We start from the raw sequence: 15,281 nt of genomic DNA, 5'->3' as shown, positions 1-15,281 counted from the left end.
ATATTAAAAAGATAATTATTTTGGCAAATACAAGGACATATGTAGTAAGTCTACATGGATACACAAATAATGGAGATAAGCACAGTTGAACAACACAGGTTGGAACTGTGCAGGTCCACTTATATGCAGATTTTCTTCAATAAATACAGTATAGTACTGTAAATATATTTTTTCTTCCTCCTGATTTTTGCAATAATGTTTTCTTTTCTTCAACTAACTCTATTTAAGAATACAGCATGTGATACACGTAACATACAAAATATGTGTTAATCAACTACTTATATTATATTATATAACATATATAATATAATATATATAATATAATATATATTATATTATATATATTATATATATCAGTAAGGCTTCCAGTCAACATGGACTATTAGTAGTTAGGGTTTGGGAGAGTCAAAAGATACACATGGATTTTCAACTGTGCAGGGGTCGGCACTCCAAACACCCCACACCGTTCAAGAGTCAACTGGTATATACAGGTATTTGTGTACAGATACATAGATATACACATTTCCAGTTGCCTTTGTCTATTTATCTATGTAGTGTGTGTGGCATGTCTTTAAAAAACAAACAAACCAACCAACCAACCACAGGGTAAATAAACATTTTCCCAAACTGTCCTTCAGCATTCCTCTCTCCCTAAAATCTCCTATGGTTTCTCAGTCTGTTCCTTTTCACCTAGGGAAATAGGCAATCTCTATATATTTGGTTTCTTTAGTGTAGCAAGCACCCTTGTTTATGCTCAGAACATTTATAGTCTCCCTTAAGAAAAAAACATCTAACAAGCTTCTTTGCTGATAGTGGTAAAGAATTTATCAGAGATTAAAGCACAATTAACCTGCATTCCAAGTTGCTACTCAGAGCAGGAAATTCCAACTCCTGAAAACAAATGCTTACACTACCTACTGTTGATATGAACACCAACCTCACTACACATCATAAACAAGAACTCCTCACTTGTTACCTCTTCTTTGAACTTAAGTTAAAATTATAAAATGGGGGCTCCTGGGTGGCTCAGTAGGTTAAAGCCTCTGCCTTCGGCTCAGGTCATGATCCCAGGGTCCTGGGATCGAGCCCTGTATTGGGCTCTGGCTTAGCAGGGGCCCTGCTTCCTCCTCTCTCTCTGCCTGACTCTCTGCCCACTTGTGATCTCTCTCTCTGTCAAATAAATAAATAAAATCTTTTTAAAAAATTTTAAAATGGTATGGTGGACTCACGGGAAACCCTGGTTGAGTTTACTTGTATTTATGAAACTATTTGCTTCTTCTACATAGGAAGAGTCTAGCACCCAGTGAATGAATATGAATGAATGAATGACAAGTAGACATCAGTCATTAGAAGGTAAAGTGGACATTTTTGTAAAATTGAATAATGAATCAGTTATTATAGGTAAACACATCACATATACTATTATGTCATAAAAATAAGGAAAGGAAAAGTGAATTGGGGGAAATCGGAGGAGGAGATGAACCATGAGAGACTGTGGACTCTGAGAAACAAACTGAGGGTTTTGGAAGGGAGGGGGGGGTGGCAGGATGGGTGAGCCTGGTGGTGGGTATTAAGGAGGGCACGTATTGCATGGAACACTGGGTGTGGTACATAAACAATGAATCTTGGAACACTGAAAATAAAATTAAATTAAAAAAATGAAATAAAAAATAAGTGTAATAATAGCTACTTTATTGAGTTGTAAGGGATGTGCAAATAGGTAATAAACAGTAATGATAGTTAAGCAGCAAGTGACAGTATTAAGTAAATGACATTTAGTTAAATAACATTTGGTTAAAGAACCCGTGAGCCACGCTGAAATTACCAAAACAGAAATGGGAAGAAAAATAACTGAGGCCCAAAGTTGGCAAAATGACACCTGTCTGAGGTGTTGTCACTCCTTCACACTCTCTCACTAAACTAGAGCCCAGGTGAGACTGCCACTTTCTTCCAGGACTTGAAACGAATTGTCTCGTGCAGAAACACAGTCGCTTCTAGAAATATACAATGTTAAGAAAATAAATCACATTATTTCTCTTTACACTTGGGTCTACTGAAAAAATCTTGCTCAAAACAGCAAAAAAATTATCTTCTGTCATCACCACTGATACTAACAAATGTGCTGGTCTGAGTGGTGTAAAGTAAACGGACAGAGCTGGGAAGCCCCTCAGCTCATCCATTGCTCTCCCCTAAAATCTACAGTGGCTCCCCAAAGTCTAGCCAATCACATCATTTCCCAACTACAGCGCTATTGTCCTGGGCACACCTGTACCATAGCATCCTATTCCCACAACACCAGGAGCCTCCACTCAGCTGGGGCCTCTACTTGACTCCCTATCCCAGCTCCTGCCCAGACATCCCTCCACCCTTCTCTCTCTCCAGGTCATCCTAATTTACCTCACCACTTCCATGGAAGCTTTTTTTCTCATTTGACTTTCATGGCCCACTTCAACTGTGAGCTCAAGTTTACTGCAAGCCTACTGAACTCCAGTATTTCTAATTGCGTGCGTTTGTGCACAAGGAGTGTCTCACAGATTTCGGCGACCCTTACAGTACCTAGCACAGTGCTAGGGAATGATAGGTACTCAGTAAACTTGGTGTTAAGATATCATAGGTGCTCAATAAAACTCTTACCTACCAAAGACACAGAAGTGCTCAACTGAGGTAAATTACCCCATGGATTCAATCCAAGGAATAGTTTGTATTAATTACCAACCTACTAAAGGCAAGAATGTTTTCTGGTCTTAATTATTTGGACTATTATTTTAATTGTCACTTCTCAATTAAAGGCTCCACCACATGCTTGCAAAACACTGAGAGTTGAATTTTCACAAACTAGGTAAACTTAACAAAATATTCTCCTAGGTTAGTTTTCCAACAGCATTCTGAAAGAGATCACTGACGTCATCACACATAAAACTCTTAGGCTTCCAAATTTTGTGTTAGGTAGCTCTTACTAGGAATGCTCCAGATTCTCTGGTTTGAAATGTCTACATAATTACTTCAATCCTTCCTTCCCATCTCATTGTAAGAGATATCCAAGAGCAGTATGTAGAGGTTAAAATGTTTCCAAATAGCAAGACTGTTACTTTCCAGAAAAAGAATTTGAAAACAAACAAACAAAAAACAACCAAACAACAAAAAACCCGTATCACCAAAAGCATGTAAAATGTTTCCGTCGCGAGGGGGATCCATTTAAAATTTACAACTGCTTAAAAAAAAAAAAGGTCTCAAGAACCCCCAAATTGAGGAATGTTGGGTAAAAGAATGGCAGAGCCCCTTGGAGAGCTCCTGTGTGGCCCCTCCCTCCAAACCCGAGTTCTTAAAACACATTTCTTCTTTCAGCCTGCAAAACGCGGCCCTGCCCCGAAATCATTCCATTTAAAAAGCCCCCACCCTCGAGGAAACATTAATCTACTTTGCAAACATGCGTTCCAGTCTATGCTTTGCTGTTTTTTTTTTTCAATTCCTTTCCTCCCCACCCCCACTTTTTTTTTTTTTTTTTTTTTTTTTGTACCTTGAGACAAATGTTTTTTTCCCCCAGAGTTGAAAGCTGTCCAAAAACAGGACCACACACGCCGCCGCCTCCGCAGGCCCGCGCTGCGCCCGCCCCCCGCCCTCCCCGGCGCTGCGGCCGCGGCCGCCGGGGGCGCGCACACTCCTTCCAGCTGGAGGGGTGGCCTCTTTCTGCCCCCCCACTTCTTTCTCTTTGGACGCGGTGGGTGGGGGTGGGGGAGGGATGGACGCCGAGGACGAAAGCCAGAAGCCGAGAGGCCTTCCCACAGCAGCGTCTCGGGCTCAGCAGAGGCGAGCGGCGGCGGCGGCAGGCCCCGGGGACCCCCGGGCGCGCGGAGTGGTCCGGCCCATGGAGGGGCCCCGAGCCCCCGCCAGCCCGCCCTCGCCACTCTCTCCCACAACACCTAGCAAAGCGCAGCGCCCCGAGTAGATTACAGCGCGGCCTTTGTCGGGCGGGCCTGGCTCCGGGCCAGGCGCCCAAACAATAAACAATTCCCCCTGGTGCGGGTAGGGGGTTCTCGCTCGCCACAGAAAGGCTCTAGGTGTATGCTGGCAAATATCTTTATCAGTTGGAAGGAGGAAGGGAAAGAGGCCCGGGCTGGGGGACGAGAGGGCGCCGCGGCGGGCGCTGGGTCTCTTACCTTCCACCCACAGCTCCTCCACGTTGGTCTCGAGATTAGCTGCCTTTAATCCCACAGCGAAGGCCCCAAATATGAGGAGGCCCACAACCAAGAACTTGCCGCAGTTTTTTTGAATGTAACAACCCAGTTTAAATAAGAGTCTCTGAAACTTCGCTCTCAGCCACAGCGGCGCTTTCCGGCCAGTAGCTTTCCCCTGAGGATGAAGCAGAAGGGAGGAGTGAGCGCCGGGGAGTCGCAGCTTGCGCGCCCACGCCCGCTTGCGCGCACCCGCCCGCGGATCCCGCGACCGCCGTGGGGAGGCCTGGCCGTAAATCAAAGTCGGGATGCAGCGTGGGAGCTGCACCTTGGCGACAGCAGGGGCGCCCCCACGCACGACCCGCGTAGCCTCCCGGAAGGTGTCTTGGGGGCGCTAGGGAGAGGGGCTGCAAGAACAGAGGGAAGGAGAAGCCAAGGCAAACAGGAGAGAAGTCACTCAACAGAGGCAATCTTCACACGGGAGCTGGGAAGAGAGGGGTTGCGGAATCTCTGCGCTGGAGCCCACCATTTAAGAACCAGCAAACCACGGGTCGCTTCCCCGCAAGTCGAGGGCCATCCCTCACCCCTCTCCGGGTGCCCCGGCAGGGAAGGGGGCTGGGGGATGAGCTCGCTCTGTGAACAATGTATTACGGGCTCCCCAACCCTGATCCCCGCCCGGCGTGGTAGTAAGTGGGGATCCACGTGGTGAGCGCGGCCGCCGGAGCTCACTCGCGACACATTTCCAAAGCGTTGGGAGACGCTGTGTGAGCTGAATTAGGAAGTGGGGCAGCCATCTGTAACTTACGACAATATTTGTGATCGGAAGAGGGCGGCCACATGGATCTTTCCCTCCTCTCCCTTCCCATCTGGTTAAACGTAAAAAGTAGCCAAGTGCACAGGGGAAGGGCCCAGGCCGGCGCAGGCGGGGGTCCTGGCTGGGCTGTGGCTGCTCCCGGCGGCGGCGTTTTCCCGGCGCTGGCCGCTGCCCTGGCGGGCCCCCGTCTGGGTGCTCGCCTTCCCCGGATTCCACACATTTCAGCAAGCCTCGTAAACACAATGAACCCGGCCGCTTGGCAGACCTGCACCGCGGATTTAAGGTGGCAATTTGTTTACAACTTTCCCTTTCCCCCCAGGCTCTGAGAAGAGGTGGCTCAAAAACTAAAAACGAAGACGGGAGATGCCCTCTTCCAAGGATAATTTTTAAGGGGGCCGAGATTTCATGTTCAACAAAAGCAAAACCCGCTGCCAAAAAAGGAAACCACCTTTATTTCGGCTCCCTCCCCCCCCTCTCTCCGCCTCCCTCCACTCCGCCTCCCCCTCCAAGATGTTAAGAAATGTGGCAGCATTACAGGGGTTTAGGTTGCAAACAGGGGCAGGGGCGCGGGAGCAGGGGTCTCTGGGGTTGGGGGCACTGGGCAGTGCCGCGCTGTGGCCGCCCTCGAGGTGGTCCACTGTGGACTGCTTTCCAGTGCTCCGGAAAAGGCATGCCGGGGAGGGCGCGTACACACGCGTACACACACACACACACACACACATACACACCCTCCACCCCCTGCGGACCTCAGACAGCCCTTTCCTCTGAGGACCGGAGGGAGGGTTTGAATTTTTCAATCCCCACTTGTCTGCCTCTTTTCCTGGAGAGGTGTGTATGAGTGCTAGCGTGCGTGCGTGCGCGCGTGCGTGTGCGTGTGTGTGTATGTGTGTGGCGGGGGTGATCCCAAAGAGGAAGAGGAGGGAAGAGTGGGAGGAGAGGAGAAGAGTCTGAAATGCACCTTGGAAATCTGCTCCAGAGCGAAGGCGGCGTCGCAGTAGCTGGGCCGGTGCAGATAGTCCCGGTCCAGCGCGGCGTTGCGGCGCAGCCCCCCGGTCCGTCTGCGCCTCCCGCCGCCAGCCGGCCGACCCGGGGCCCCGCTGCAGCTGCCGCCGCCGCGGTCCTGGGGCTCGGCGGCGTTACCAGCCGAGGCCATGTTGCCGCCGCCGCCGCCGCCGCCGCCGCGGGAACCGAGGCTTCCCGGGCGGCCCGGCGCGCTGCTGCCGCCGCTGCGGGCTCCCGGCGCGCCCCGGCGCTCGGCTGGCGAGGACGCTGCTGGCCGCCGGCAGTTCGGGCTGGGGCTCCGGTTGACAGACCTGCTGCTGTTGCTGCTGCTGCCGCTGCTGCTGCTGCTCACACGGCGGGCGCTGCTGCCGCTGCGGCCGCAGCCGCTGCCGGGGAGTCAGACCCTGCGCCTTCCATTGCCACATTGCGCGGGGGTCCGGAGGTCTCTGCGGCCGCCGCTGCCCACATCCAGTTCTCGGGAAGGCGAGAGCCGGCGCGCGGAACCAGCCTGTCCTTCGGACGCTCGCGCGGCGCTCCTCGAGATCCCCAACTCCCCCTACCCGCCCCCCGCCCCGCGCCGCGACCCCTTCACTGCAGAAAGCGCCAGCAAATCCCCGCCGCTCCCGCCGGCCTCGCCGGCTCCCTCGGCGCCCCCCGGGTCGCTCGAGCGGCCGCGGAGGGTAAGCGCAGAGCCACCGCCGCGGGGTCCGTGGGTGCCCGGTGGGTCTCAGCGCTGCCGGGCCGGGGCAGCCGCCGCCGCCGCTCCTCTCGCGGCGTCTGCTGCTGGCGGTGGCGGCTCCTGAAGCTGCTGCTCGGGCTGCTCGGGCTCTGGCTGCTGGGTTCGCGGTGGCTGTTCGGTCCCGGACTCTGCTTTCTTGTGCTCCTCGCCGACCCGCTGGACCATTCTGCCCCAGTGCAGCGCGCCTCACTCGCTCCCGGGACTTGGGGACTCCGCTCTGTGTGTGTGCAGCGGGCAGCGGCCGCAGCAGCTCCTTGATTCAATAGATGAGATGGAAGAAGAAAAAAAAGAACTCTCTCCATTTGGAGAAAGAGGAGGAGGAGGGGAGGGGGTGGAGGGGGAGAGACCGAGCGAAAGAGAAAAAGGCTGGAGCTCCCGCCCCCGGGGCTGTCAGATGGCTTGGGTTTCTGCGACGCGATTGGCTCACGGAGGGCAGAAATTACTCAGCAAACATGACTATTATTAGCTGCTTAGCAACAGCTCACCAAAGTAGAGAGACCACCCAGGTAGGCAACCCCAGTGTGTGCATCCCCGGCTTCGGGGGGAGCCTCCGAGAGCGCCAACCTTCTCGCATGCAATACTTCCATTAAGGAATGCTCCCCCCTCCCTTTTCTTTCTTACTCTTTTTCTTTTCAACAGTGTCTTCTTTTTGTAAGACGCCTTTTGCGCGCGCACACACACTCACACACACACATACACCCACGAGCATTTGCCTCGCGATAGACACGGGGGGAAATGTAATATTTTTTTAAGCGCTTAAACAATTTCTGAAATTCCTCAAAGAAAACCCTTTCAGAGGCACCTTGGCCTCAAGCTGCAGCAAATACTGGGAGGTCCGGCTTGAATTCCCAGGCCTGCACCAATAATGACAGGGTGGTGGATAGGGCGGCAGTGTGTGCCAGATTTTTTTTTTTTTCTCCTCTCTTTTCTTTTCTAACTAAAGAGAAGACTTAGGCTCTCGCAGGGAACAACGCCTCGCATTAAGATAAACAAAATGGAAAGTTAAAGAGGAGAGTAAGGACGTTGGGAAAAGCCACCCTTTCTTAAAATCCTCCCCCCACCCCACCCCCAAACCCAAGGCAGCACAGTCCCCGTTTGAAGGAGTCAGTTTTTTAAAAACGTGGAATCCAGACACCGAAGCAATCTTGTGGAGGCAGAGGCGTTTTTATTTGAATCTTTAATGTGACATATGTAAAAGAGAAACAACAGAATCCTTTTAGCAACCAGGAGCAACGGAATTGCTTCATTGAGAAAGAAAAAAATTTCCCTGACTATTCGGGGTTCATTTGGACTCCCCCTTTTCTTACCCGCATGTCCTCGTTTAAGTTAAAGTCCTTTTTAAACATTCCCCCCCACCAAACTGGTACGCATCCTGTTATATTTAATAATAGCGTGACGTTGAGGAGAATAAAGGCTTTGATGTTGGATTCATTCGAAACAAATTGTGCTCTGATTGCGAGGACTTGTCAGTACACTGCGGCCAGTGTCACCGAGACATCCCGGGGATTCGCTTCCCGTTGGGGAAGAAAACACCCGACCCTCTGAAGTGGATCCTGGGGCCAGAGACAAATTAAACTACCTACATAGTTCCGCTTTTTATTTAAAAATGCAATTTTTGAAAAGCGTAATTTGTTTTTCTTGTTTGCAAGTTATGAAATCCTCCCTGATAGGGACCAGACCCTCAAACTCTCGATTCTGTTTCATTTAACTATTTTTCCCTTTCTTTTTTCAAAACGTGGTTGAACTGCAGAGGGGGACCCGCGCAGCTAGAAGCCGACTGCAGCTGTGAAATGGGGCAGTGTGGCTTTAAGATGCACACGGTGTGTGTTCATTGAAAAAAAAGAAGAAAGAAAGGAAAGGAAAGAAAGAAACCCAGATGGAGGGAAAGGGGGAGGAGCGGGGGCAGAAGGCGGAGTCCATGCGACCACGTGACCCAGGGCCTGGCCGGGGCTGCGCGCGCTGGGCTGCCGGCAGGCCTAAGCGCGCGCGCGTGCGTCCGCCTGCGCGCGCACCCGAGCTCCGGGACTCCCCGCGCGGCCCAGGCGGAGCAGGTAGGGAAGTCGGTGCGCTTGGCTCGCGCTGGGCGGACTCCAAGTCTCCAGCGCAGCCTCCCGGGAGCCCAGACGAGGCTCGCGCCCCGCCGGCGCGGACGGACGTGCCGGACGCGCCGTAGTACATTCCTGAAGGCGGTCCGGCCCCCTTACGTTGCCCAATGTCCGCGCGGCCTCCCCGCGGCCGGCCAATGGCCGAGCGCACGGGTCCCTTCCCCTTCAGCGGCCGGGTGTCCGCGGCCTCGGCCCGGAGGGGACTGCCCCGGGGCACGCAGGCCACTGGGGCAGCCCACGCAGCTCTCTCGGGGGGCTGGTCGGCAGCCCTCCCCGCCCTCTTCCTTCCTCTTTGGCGGTTCCCCCTCCCTCCTTCTTTCTCTCTCCCCTTTCTCCTTCCTCTTTCACCCCTTTCTCCTTCCTCTCTCTCCAGCCTCACCATCTTCCTTCTAGCTTTTTCTCCCTCCTGGTTTTGTGGGAGGCCCTGTCTCCTGAATTCCAAACCAGCGGAACGTGTGCGGTACCCCGGGCGGGGTAGGGTGTTCCGTAGGACGGAGACAAAGACAGCAGAAGTGTCTGAGGGTGTTTAAGAGATCAAGAGGAGGACCGGAGGACCGGGCCAGCGCGGAAATTCAAAACTCAAAACTCCGAAGGAGCACGTGATTTTGTGCGCCGCTCTGGGAGGGCTGTTAAGGCAAGCACCGTGCAATTAAAATGACACATTAATAACATCGCAGGAGGATGGGGCTCGACACGTAGCAAGTTTAATCTTGAAGCGATATCCTGGTTTTTTAAAAAATATTTATTTGACACAGAAAAATCACAACTAGGCAGAGAGGCAGGCAGAGAGAGAGGAGGAAGCAGGCTCCCCGCGGAGCAGAGAGCCCGATGTGGGGCTCCATCCCAGGTCTCTGGGATCATGACCTGAGCCGAAGGCAGAGGCTTTAACCCACTGAGCCACCCAGGCGCCCCGATATCCTGATTTTTATTATGTTTGCTAAAGAACATAAAGTAGGGAAGGAGATTTATTTCAACTTTTCTTACTGAGTGGTTCTGCAGACGTTTCAAGTCAAATTATTACATGCTTGCCGCTGGAAATTATTTTTTAGAGAGTTGGGGGTTGTACCCCTAGTTTTACGTGTCAGTCTGTTTGTATTTACATCGTGCTGTATATAGCAAGGTAATCATGTTAGTCATAGGTTGCTACGTTTGTCTCTTCAAATTCCTTTACAGCATTTTAGACCAAAACATTAGTTGTGCCTCCCAGTCTTTTATTTACAGCAATTTCAGTTTAGCTGCTTGGATTATGGAATTCTAAAATGAAATTATAGGCTGTGTACTCATCATGGTTCCTTATTACTATGCACGGAGCTGCATATCCTCTTGTGCTGACTGCTGCTACATGTGCACCATTTCAGTGGCAAAGCCTCTTCCACTCGGGCTCATTTCCCTTAGTTTGACTTAATTCCTAAACGTTTTGAACGTTGATCTCCCGGGTTCTCAGCGCCCTCAGCCTCCTCACCCGCTGTTTGATAGGTTAACTTTTCAGCATCTCACACAATAGTCCCGGCCTGTAAATTCTACCGATCGGTTCCAAGACGCAGTCCCCAGCCTGGGCTCTAACAAGCGCTATCTTAATCTCCCCACCCCCACCCGCCACTTCCCCTGTGGTCTGCTTTTTTCATACACAGAGATGAATTACTTTGAGGATCTAATTGGCCTTGTTTCTGTAACGTTTTAAGAAAGGGAAGAGGAGCCAGTGTAAAAGCCTGCTCGACTTGGGTGGTCAGGGCTGAGGCTGCCCCCAATTTGCCTCATTGCTGATGCATGCGAGTGCGACATTCCCAGCGATAATGTTGTTCCTAATCAATCTGCCCTTATTTACATTTGTAAGCGTTGTTGGCTTTAATATGCATGCCCTGTGCAGGGGACCGCTGCGCCACACCGGGTTTGTTAACTTCAACTAACCATAAGAATGCTCCGGACCTGAGATGAGGCTGGCTGGAGGAGCCAGGCCTGTGAAGGTGTCTGCTGGGAAGACAGCCCCTTTACTGGCCTGTCTGCAGCATGGCTCCCCTCCTGAGAGTTACCAAATAAGCGAGAGCTTGGGGCCTTTTCAACCAGTAGGAGTTGCTGGCCCTCTTTGGAGCAACCCTTGAGTGTTCTGTTTCCCCTTTCCAAGTAGAAGGGAATGCATCATCTCAGTGCATCACTTGTCACTTAGGTCTTCATGCTCCAAGACTTCATAGGACTCTGTAGTTTTCAGATTTCCTTAAACTTTTAAAAATATGAATATGAAAAATATTTCCCCTTCTCTGCTCCAGTACTTAAAATATCTGTGGCCACACCACACACATCTCAAAAATGACATCCGATTATCCGAGTGATAATATTGAAGTGAAACATCTGCCCTTTGTATTTGGACATTCCAATGATAAGCAATTGTGGGAGATGGACTTGGTTGACTAATGAGAAACCATGGTGAGATTTAACTTTTCACTGGTTTCTCAGATCCAGCTAAATGGATCTTTAAAATCTAGTGTAATTTAGCTACTTTTTGCAAAGTAGAAATGAATAAACAGGTTAATGTATTCTGGTAAATTGACGTTTGGGCATTGTTATAATTTTGCCTGAGTTTAATATTCTTTTCCACAAATGCAAAGAATTGCAAATGTTACATTAAGTCCCACAGTGTGCCTGTTGAGTGTGCCTGGGATGGGGAGAGGAACTGGGGATTTGCTGTAATGTAATAATCTATTTCTGGGTGGGGAGCCCAGGGTAGAGGATGTGAGTGATGGGCCGGAGCCTGAGCAGTTGAAAGCAGGTACTTTGGATAAGGAGTCTAGACTTAGTTCCAGCCAGTATGCCACCATCCACCACATTTTCTTGGCTCTCTAAGAATGCCTTATTATTTTCTCATTGGCAGCTTTTGTATTTACTTAAAAGGTGATGGTAGAAAATGAGTCTAAAAGGTTTCAGGGGGGAGGGGGGAAAAAAGATTCAGCAGCCACAGAATGAGAAACCCCTGAGCATGACTCCCCTCCCCTTTCCCTTCTACCTTCTGTTTCCTCCCCCTATTCCCTCCTCCCCAGGACTGGAGGAAAGGGAACAGCTCTAGCCAACTTGTCAAAATAATGCTGCTAATTACCCCTGATCTCCTTTAATGGGAAGCTGCTCCCAATTCCACAATGGAGTAAATGAGGGGTCTACAGCACAAACTCAGGAGCACTGGCATTTTTTGAGCCTGCAGTGAGCTTGGGATGGGGGCAGAGGGTGGCAGAGGAGAGATGTCCTGAGAAGGTCCCAGAAATCTCCACATTTATTACTCCAGGTTCAAATACTAGCTTGAAAAGGGGAATTAGACTTTATGCAGTGCCAAAGCTTTTGGTCACCAACTACAGAGAAAATGTTTAGAGCCTCGAGTGAACTTTAAAGAAAACACAGCATTGATCCTTGTACCTATTTTCCCCCTTCTCAAATATCTTCTTAGCCACATTAATCCAGTGGATAGAAGTGTAGTCTAGAAAGACCCAGACTCTGAACATTTTTTTTTCTCCATCTCTCTCTTGCCTCATCTCTATCTCCCCATCTAATATATCTATATCAAGCTTTGCATTTGGCAGAAGGCACACCATTCATTTCAGTGATCTCTGCCATTGGGTCTTGCATGAAAAAGAAGCTGAGCAACATGATCCCTTTGACCCACTGCTGGAGCAACAAATTTATTAGAGATATAGGCATGAGAAATGAAAGGGAAGTAAAACAATTCCAGCTTATTGTGTGTCTTTCTTTCATACTGCTAATCCGGTTTACACATCACGCCTACATGTCTCAATAGGGCTTTATACACTGTGGCAGAGGCGGGAGAAAATAAAAGGTGTGTGTGTGAGAGAGAGAGGGAGAGAGGAGAGGAATGAGGATAAAAACAGGGAAGACAGTTATTTTAATCCATATTAATTTGCTTCATCAGTTTTTCTATCTGTAGAAAGCTGAAGACAATTTGTAAAAACGGTCTTTTTCCCCCCAAAATAAATCCAAATGGTGTGAACTCCTGTTGAAATAGCTTGTTAGATTAGGACTAGATTATAACCAGAAACTAGATACACATCTCACAGTGAGTTCGAAATGAAGCTAATACCCCAAATTGAGAATGGGCCTATTGGTGTCCACCTTAATTCAACATTTTAATATAAAAGATCTTGGACTCAAAGGCATTTTACACCCTTGTGGAAGAAAGCTGGGTGACAGCTGGAACACACACAAACTCACAATTGAAAGCCCCTTGTTTTACAACATGGGGGCACAATGCACCTGAGGCAACGATTTATCCTGAGGTACCACCCAGAAATAATAAGTTACAGTAACAAAGGATGACACCAAAAAGCATTGTCTTTCTTTGTGAAGGCAATTAATTGCATGTTGAACTACTGGCAGGAAAAAAAATTTGAACACAATGCTGAAAAAGGACTATTGTAGTTTAAGACCTCAGTTATACAATTATTAAATATTTAGGGCCGCCCATTGTGGGTCTTTATTATTTATGTCTGGTTCTTTTAGATTTCCCCTCCCCAGGGAGGAAGGAGGGATAAAAATGAAGAAGACAGTCTTCTCTCCCAGGTCTAGGAAAAGAGAGGTCTCTCTGGGTGTCTTCCACAGACAACAATCCATATGGTTCTTCTTAGGTGTTGGAAACTGAGATCTGAAAACTTTGGACTGATTGCTCATCCACACACTAGGAGTCATTGTTAACACGAACTAAAATATCTGGAGGCATAGCATGTCATTCCAGAGGTACAGTCTCTGAAAGTCCTGTGGGCCCTGGGTTGGCATCGGGTCTAAAGGGGTCTGAGTCAGCCCGCCCCACCTCAGGGCTCCCCTGAGGCCACACTCAGCACCAGCTAGCCGCCGACCTCTTTAATGGGTGGCGGGCACCAGAAGGCTTGGTGTGCCGTGGGCGCAAGCGCCAACACGTACCTCTCTCCCACCCGTGGCCCCTTCCTGAACTCAGAAAAGTACCCCTGGCCTTTTTTTCCACCAGCGGGGGCGGGGAGCGGGGGGCATGTGTGCGCTTTGGGTTTCTAAGGTGCTGCTCGGCTAGCCCAGGTGTTGCCCTGAGGCGTGCGGGTGCGGGAGCGTGCGCCCGTGGCCTCCAGCAGGTCTCCACGAGCGCCACCGAAACGGGAGGGCTGGCTCCGGTGCGCGCGCCCCCTCGGCCCCCACCCTCCCCCCAGCGCTGTCACTCTCCGCACCAGCCCTTCCGACCCAGCTCTGCCTCAGCTGGCGGGTCGGGAGCCACCAGCAGGCTGAGGAGCGGAAGCCAAGGTGGCGACCCTTTCAAGCGTGAAAATGGGATCCCAGGCGACCCCCTCCGTGAGAACTCCCCCCGGAGCCGTTCCCCGGCCCGGCCCGCCGCGGTCGGCCCCCTCCCCGCCCCGCGGGGCCGGCCTCGGGGGGCGGGGGCCCGCGGCGAGCGAGCGAGCGCGGAGACGCGGGCCGGCGCTCCCGCGCCCGGGCGGCGCAGCCCACCCAGTCCCGCGGCCCCGGCGCGCCCGCCCCTCCCGCCGGACCCTCCGTCCGCCGCGCGGGGCGCCCGGACCCGCAAACCCCGCGGCCCCCGGGCGCACGCGGCGCGAGGGCAAGGCGGCGGCGGCCGCGCCGGCTGCACTCACCATAGCCGGCCGTCAAGCCCTGCCCGGAGCGCGGGTGCCGATGGCGCGGACGCTGGGCTTGGGTTTCACATCAATTCCTCTTTTGCCCTCGCCCCCCTCTCCTGGTGCTCCGCTCCTCCGTCTTCTCCCCGTCTTCCCTCGTCTCCCCCTAGCCTTGTCGCTGCGGGTCTCTTTGTCTTCCCTGTCGTCGTCTTTTTCTCCGTCTTCGTCTTCTTCTTCTCCTCCTCCGTCTTTACAAAAGGAACGGAAAGTGTAAAAACCCCGGCGCGCTGGGCCGCCGGAGGCTTTCGGCGGAGTGCAGCGCGGACTCACAATTACAAGCCTGTTTCTATTAAGCAGTTCCATGGCCCTCGGCGTGGGTGGTCTGCCGCGCCATAGGCAGGACCTGTCAGGGTCACGTGACAGATCCAAAAACTTTACCCCTTTACAATAAACTCAAGGAAAGCAAAGTAAACTCGAGGAACGTGCTATCAGCACAGCCCTCCTGGGTAAACAGGCGCTCCCCTCCCCGCCTTCCTGGGAGGCGCCCAGCCGCGCGAGCTCCGGCGAGCCCAGCTCCCCCCCTCCCCGCCCCCGCGGTCCAATCTGCGGGGGGCCGCCGGGCGCGGGGTCTCGGCTCGCCACCTCGCTTTCCCCACCTTGCGGTCTCCCACCGCCGCCCCCCACCCAGCCCCCCGTTCTTTGCTAAACATTGAGCCGCTTGCCCGAACCCGGGGGCGGGGGTTGCTAGGGGAGCAGGGAAGCTCACTGCAGCATCCCCAGCGCTCGGGCAAATGCGGGGAGCCCAGAGCGCTGCCCAACACCACCACCTTGCTTGTCCTCAATTCTCAAAGCCCTTTC

At 51.9% G+C, this 15,281-nt stretch overlaps 1 protein-coding gene across 4 annotated transcripts in view; it reads right to left on the bottom strand.

The window, feature by feature from the left end:
• The window catches only part of PTCH1 (patched 1), a 69,068-nt gene extending 54,152 nt beyond the window's left edge, over window positions 1-14,916 (bottom strand). The window contains exons 1-3 of one of the 4 annotated variants that reach the window (XM_046022284.1): window positions 14,442-14,916; window positions 5,945-6,980; window positions 4,158-4,350 (exon numbers count right to left, since the gene is read on the bottom strand). In XM_046022284.1, the coding sequence (XP_045878240.1) occupies window positions 4,158-4,350; window positions 5,945-6,139 (388 nt within the window). In that variant the 5' untranslated portion in view covers window positions 6,140-6,980; window positions 14,442-14,916. Of the gene's footprint in view, window positions 1-4,157; window positions 4,351-4,977; window positions 5,252-5,944; window positions 7,055-14,441 lie in introns of those variants that run through there. The other 3 variants (XM_046022286.1, XM_046022288.1, XM_046022285.1) reach the window with 3 other exon arrangements.
• Between the last annotated feature and the right edge of the window lie 365 nt (window positions 14,917-15,281).

This window comes from Meles meles, chromosome 11 (assembly GCF_922984935.1).
Source record: "Meles meles chromosome 11, mMelMel3.1 paternal haplotype, whole genome shotgun sequence".
Classification (NCBI taxonomy): Eukaryota; Metazoa; Chordata; class Mammalia; order Carnivora; family Mustelidae; genus Meles; species Meles meles.
Note: the sequence above shows the minus strand (reverse complement) of the source record. Positions and strands in the feature narration are given on the sequence as shown.